The 7,016-nt window shown below is 33.7% G+C and overlaps 1 protein-coding gene across 3 annotated transcripts in view; it reads right to left on the minus strand.

The window, feature by feature from the left end:
* LOC106874384 (glutamate receptor ionotropic, kainate 2) overlaps window positions 1-7,016 on the minus strand; it is a 1,088,700-nt gene that overhangs the window by 399,563 nt on the left and 682,121 nt on the right. For all 3 annotated transcript variants that reach the window (XM_014922100.2, XM_014922098.2, XM_052965681.1), the window contains exon 5: window positions 2,028-2,209. In XM_014922100.2, coding sequence (XP_014777586.2) covers window positions 2,028-2,209 — 182 coding nt within the window. The remainder of the gene's footprint in view (window positions 1-2,027; window positions 2,210-7,016) is intronic.

The following is a 7,016-nucleotide window of genomic DNA, read 5'->3' on the forward strand; positions in this document are numbered from 1 at the left end:
GAGAGAGAGAGAGAGAGAGAGAGAGAGAGAGAGAGAGAGAGAGAGAGAGAGAGTGAAAAGAAAACGAAAAAACTTGTAAATTTCAGCGGTCCAGTATGCCGAATGATTGGATAAAAAGAGACTGAAAGAAAAGGAGATAATAAAAAAGAATTTGAATCGCGGGGAGTTAATAATGTGCTAGTGATCGCAACCAGAGAAGTTGCACGTGGGTGTGTACGTATATGGGAAAAATTTGTATGAGAATGTGATTGTGTGCGTGTGAATAGGGGCGAGTGACCCTAACGTGTGTGAGTGTGTACCATGTTTGTGTTGCTTGCTTTTTTACGTGGTGTGTGCGTGTGCGCGTGTGTGCGTGTGTGAGTCGGTGACCAAACAATGTGCACATGAATGCGTAGCAAACTGGCGTTGAGTGGTTGTTGTCCTGTAAATTATTTCCACCCAGCGCAGCTGCAATAAGGTAGTGGGGGACTCGGCACTAACTGCCTAAGTATGACTTGGCGCATGGCATCTACGTCAGGAATGCACTCCTGGCATCTGATATGCGAGATCGAGCGCAGATTACGAAGGACGCGTATTAAGGTATTGGTTTGCCGCCGAAATTTTGTAACTTAGAGGAGGAATGCGAGCACTGCAGTATACATACATGCATACATACAAACCTACATATGTATACATATACATAGATACATACATACTTGTATCTATCTATCTATCTATCTATCTATCTATCTATCTATATATATATAACATACAAAAATAACAGGAATGACCAGAAAAAGTGGACTCCTATATGCTAGAAATAGATGCTGAATCATCTAACCACGAAAAATATATATGTTCTCAGTAAAAATCTATTTCTAGCATATAGGCGTCCACTTTTGCTGGTCATTTCTCTTATTTTTGTATGTAATATCATTTTAATCATCGGATTTTTTTAATATGCTAGACCACTGCTTCTAATTGATTAATATCAATTTCCACCCTCATTAATATATATATATATATATATATATGCGTATGTATATATATGTATGTATATAGGATATGTTCTTATAAATATATCTATCCACGTTCCCTAAATCTAAGACATTATCTTTGGTTAGACTTCTTAATAATGAATTAATCCAACATACTATTTTCGAACTGTGTTCCACTGTTCAGTTTGTGTTGGTTAGTTGATTGTACTACGCACTCACTCACACACATAGACACGCACGCACACACACCCACACAAACACGAACGCACTCCCGCACGCACGCACACACACACACACACACACACACACACACACACACACACACCCAAATGTTTATGACGTAGACACATTAGCAGGGACCCATTTCCCTTATTTTGATTTAAATCAACACGCCGCAAATTAAGTCTGGTTAAAGAAGGATTTCAAGCGCATGATTTGTACACCTGAACAGATTAAATAAACCGATCACACTGATACACAATAACTAATTACAACAGAACCAAAAACGAATCATTTAGAAAGAACAATTTAAAGATGAAATTAATGATTTATAGAATAACGGAATGGCTAAAACGCACATGACCAATATGCGCGTGTGTGCATGTATGTGTGTGTGTGTGTGTTTTTCTGTGTGTGCTTGTGTGTACGTGCGTTTAAACCAAAACTATAACGCTATATAAAAAAGCCACGCAATAAAAAATATATAAGTTGCAGTTCAGATTTCTATCATCTTTAATGGGATTTTGAACACATCGATGAATAATATTATGATTTCTGCGATCTGTTACCCTTCACCACAAAACATCGTAGCGGAGCAGACGTAAAATATCAATCTATGTCAAAATTAAATTTTCCAGGCTAAATTCAACTACAGATCATCAATCATTCCTCAAAGCAAAATTTATGTTTCTTTCAAACAGGTAATTATAGCTTGAGAAATTATACGTATATCGAGAAGAAAGTTTTGTTTGGAGTGATAGTATCGGTATTTTGTTTATATGAGTCGATAGAAAGACATATCATATTTAACTATAGAAAATTATTACTTACATTTGCTAAAATCATTTTGACGAATGTGGTATTACAATCGACCATTATGCGAAACTCTCCATTGTTCTTTAGTTCCTTCATGATGGATATATAGTTCCCATTGACCATTTCTAATTTACGCACTGTAACCTCAAAGTCGTTGTCTTGAGTAGCTTTTAGTATCTCTTGAAGTCGTACTAACCCTGGAAAGAGAAACATATTAAATAGTGAGATCAATTTCAGAAAAGTATAAGCAAACATAAACATAACTCCATACTATTGTCAGTACGAATTTCTAAGTTTCTAAAAAGTAAAACAACTTTATCGTAGAAAACATTTGAAAATGCACTATCTGTTAAAAGAATGATAGACAAGTATTTGTAAACCTACTGAATATTTAATGCGACTCCGACGCCAAAATATAATTCGTGGTATTATTTGGACCATTTTCCCGATCTTTCCAATAACAACCTTCGGCACCTTTTTGAATTCCACATAGCAAACACTTTGGACACGCTTTCAAAATCAAAAAGATCAACACAATACCCAGAACTATCGGGAACATTGTTTGACGCTCAGAACTCTTGAAGTATGGAATAAACTAGCCACATCGGTCGTTAGCTATCGATACACGACGTCCTTCAAAACTTCCATGATCCCTGCAATCCGGTAACAGTGCACCTGATGGGTTTTTTTCCTGGTTGCAGTGCACCTGGGTACTATACAACAATTTCTTTCATATATCCATACAATTTAATCTTATTTTCTTCTACTTAGCTATTTAGTGTTGGAAATATATTTTTATGTGTATCATCACGTGTATTATTACAGATAATTGATAATTTAATCAATATATCTTATCACCCCAAAATGACCTACAAGGAATATACAGATGGGCATATTCTAAATAAAGTAATCAGGAATGAAACAATAACTATTATAAAGGTAAGTGTGTAAAACATAAGCATGTTATGTATCTTATCATTACGAGGTGCTTCGTAAATTAATTTTACAAAAATATCAGCCACATAGTAATAATTATTATTTCCCATATTGAAGTGTGGTTGAATAATTCTAGCAACAATTTACTAATTTCAGCGACAGACGTATTTCAGTGGCATTGTTGTTCGACTGGAGAAATTTGACGGGATCCACGTGCAAAAACAGTAAATTTAATTGTCGAATTTGCTTGATAGTGATGGGAGAAATATTAAGAATATATACAAGAGTGTATATAGAGAAAATAATTGTATCAAGCAAAATAGGTCAGATAATATCTAAATACAAGTGTTCATTTCTTTAATATATTAAATAATCTGAAGCAGCGAGCTGGCAGAATCGTTATCTCGCCGGATAAAATGTTTAGTGCATTTCGTCCGTCTTTATGCTCTGAGTTCAAATTCCACCGTGGTCGACTTTGTATTTCATCCCCATCGGTGGTCGGTAAAATAAGCAGCAGTTGAGAATTCTGGGCGATGTAATCAACTAGCACCTCCTCCGAACTTACAGTCCTTGTGCCAAAATTTGAAACCGATATATAAAATTCCTTTAAAAACTGTAAAGAAAGAGGCTAACAAAAGCTTCAACATTTTTGAAATATTTCAATTGAAACATATTCTTTCATGTGGAAGTTATATTTTGTAGTAGAAATCAACGTTCATAATATATCTTCACTAAAATATACGGAAATGTTAAAATATGTATATAAGTTTTAAAATAGGTTTATTTTACAGAGCATATGATTTATAACTTTCACTACATATTGAATTGAGCAATCTTGAGAAATACTAATATACGCATAGCATAAATCTGATAACTAGTCTAATAAGTGTAGAAATATCTCCTATATGGATGACAACACATATATATTGGCTTCAAATTTTGGCATAAGGACAGTAATTGCGGGTAAAGTGTAAGTCGATTACATCAACCCCAGTACTTAACTGATATTTATTTTATCAACCTCCAATTGATGAAAGGCAGAGTCGACCTAGGTGGAATTTGAACTCAGAATATAAAGACGCATGAAACGCGGCCAAAGGTTTTGCCCGGTATACTAATGATTTTGACAGCTGAACGCCTTCTGACAAGCAAATACTATAGAACATTTGTTATAAGGTCATTCAGAAGTGGGTTTATACGATAATTGGGATGAAAAATTATCAGTTGCGGAACCACTCGATTTTGGTTACTAAACAATAAGATATCGCACTGGACAAAACTATTTTTCATGTCAAAAGAAAATAACACATGGGTATAATATAAAGAAATAAGGATATAATTTTTCAGATGATTACATTTAACTTCATATACAAAATTCGTACTGTAGGTATTAATCAACTTGTCCTCAGATCGTAAAGTAATATTTTTTTTTTCTTCAATATATAATATCAAGTAACATTTGCATAATCCGAACAATGACACACGAGGACAATCGAAAGTTGATTTTAATTTTCTCCTAAGTGTATGAATTAATTTCGTGAAATATATTCCTAATATTTTCAAATTTTCTCCTTTTTGCATGACAATTACTGAGAGTTGTCGTTATATGTTTGTTTTTCTCTCAAGAAAATTAGGAAACTAGTAAGAAAGAGAAAACTGTGGACGTACATTAATAGTATATCAGCACATATTTATTCATTTATCATATAAGCTTTGTTGTATTGTTTGTTCATCTTCTCTGAAATCAATTTCCACTCCTTTTATTTTCATTTTCAAGTATAACTGGTGTCATATTATATACTGTTTGTTGCTTACATTTAAGAAGATAGGGTTGAACTTAACAAGACATGGTTGCTATTATTTATAGACCGTAAACAAGACCTGTCTAAAACTTTAGATGAGGGTATATCTTCAGGTATCACATTTCGCATACGTTCGTGATATTCTACACTTGACTCCTGAAAATAGGATACGTTAAATCACGCTTAAACTGCGTCACAGTATATACACAAGGACTGTGGTTATTGCGTCTATTCACTTTGTTGCATTAACGTAGCGTTTGAACATTAACTTCTCACTTTGTTTCTATACAGTGATTTTGTCGTTTAGCTTCAAGTAAAACTGATTGAAAAACTTTATCATCTAAGATATTATTTTTAATTCTATATAGTATCATAAATAATGAATACTTATAGTTGCCATACGCAATTTGGATTTGATGAAATATAGCTGCTACTTTGAATAGCATACAATGAACTTTAGAATTATTGAATGAAATGGTATCAAATGTATGCTTCCCTTTGATACCTTTGCATTGATATTAGTCAACGCAGACCCCGCTAACTCCTGCGGACTCTGATATTTAAATATACCACATAGGGACTTCCGCATTGTGTGTCTATTTTTCTATGTGATCTTTCATTTCTTTATATTTCGTTTTAATCAGCCTCAAACACTATAAGTTCTGCATGTCCCTTAATACAACTATTTCATTGCAATTCAAATGTTTCTCCAATTTTGATTATTTCCCCATTCCCCCTTTTAGATTGTATCACAAACAAGTCTATTCTACATTTCTTTCCGTAAAGTAGACAATCTGTGTCTTTGAAGAATTCCATTTCCTTATCTGTATTTCTCGCTATGATCTACTTTCTCATGTGCAATAGCATCAATATCATATTCATATTCTGCTTCTTAATATCTATTCAGTTCAGATCCTGCTTAGAGGCCAATACGAAGAAAACCATTCTTCACATGCATAATTTCTGTATTATGGTCTCGTATTCTTCCGCAACTGTCCAACCAGTACACGTTAATGTGCTCCTACTTTCGTATCCTTAACACTTTATCTTCATTGACTACAGAGAAAGTATAAATTTTATCACAAGTTTTATATTTGTCATTCCTTTTTTTCAGAAATGCACTCATTTAGTTTCTTCAAAGGAATTCACTAAATATTGGGAAGTATGCAGAATTGATTGAAGGTTTACAAACCAAACGTAAAAATGCATGCAATTATAATTTTGACCCCAATTTCTTTTTTACACAAGGACAGCAGTTTTGAGGGAAAGGAGTTAGTCGGGTTCTTTATCTAGTCTTGTACATATAGTTTAATAAACACAGAGGTTCGGAGGCAACTTTAATCTCGGCAGGATTTGATATCATGATATACTACTACAAGTACAGCTACCGCTGCTGCTGTTGATGATACTACTACTACTACTACTACTACTACTACTACTACTACTACTACTTTACAACAACAACAACACCTACTACTACTACTACTACTACTACTACTACTACTACTACTACTTCTAACTACTACTTCTAACTACAACAACAACAATAATAAAAGCTAATCGCCCAGACATAATAATCAAATGCTGGAATAAAAAATCACCTGCTTACTAATAGACATTGCAGTCCATTCTGACCAAAATACTCTCCAAGAACAACTAGAGAAATTGTTAAAGTACAAAGAACTCGAAATTGAAGTATTCAAAATATGGGGCATGAAAGTGAAAATAATACCAGGTTTAATTGCAGCAGTGGGCATGATAAAAACATGAGAAAAAAAAAGCGAAGCTATACCTGGATTCCCAACGCTACACACTATCCAAAAAATTGCCCTGTTAAGAACGACCCACATCCTACCCAAGACACTATCAATTCAATAATATAACCTAAACAAAGCAATTCACAACATAAGACACACTCTATACAGCAAATTTCCGGTGAAATAAACTACACCATCAAGCAGTTAACCACCGGATTACAAACACAACGCACAATAAAACACTAATACAACAAAAGAAAAGAAACTAACGCAACACAATCCCGGGAAGAGTTTTCACACTACCAACAAGAAAAAAGAACATAAAATTCAGCACACACCCTATCAACACTGAGTTGTACCAGATGATACAGTAGAAATTTGCTTGAAATTAGCAATTTTTTAATAATAATAATAATAATAATAATGATAATAATAATAATAATAAGAAGAAGAAGAATAAGAAGAAGAAGAAGAAGAAGAAGAAGAAGAAGAAGAAGAAGAAGAAGAAG

Source organism: Octopus bimaculoides, chromosome 2 (assembly GCF_001194135.2).
Source record: "Octopus bimaculoides isolate UCB-OBI-ISO-001 chromosome 2, ASM119413v2, whole genome shotgun sequence".
Lineage (NCBI taxonomy): Eukaryota > Metazoa > Mollusca > Cephalopoda > Octopoda > Octopodidae > Octopus > Octopus bimaculoides.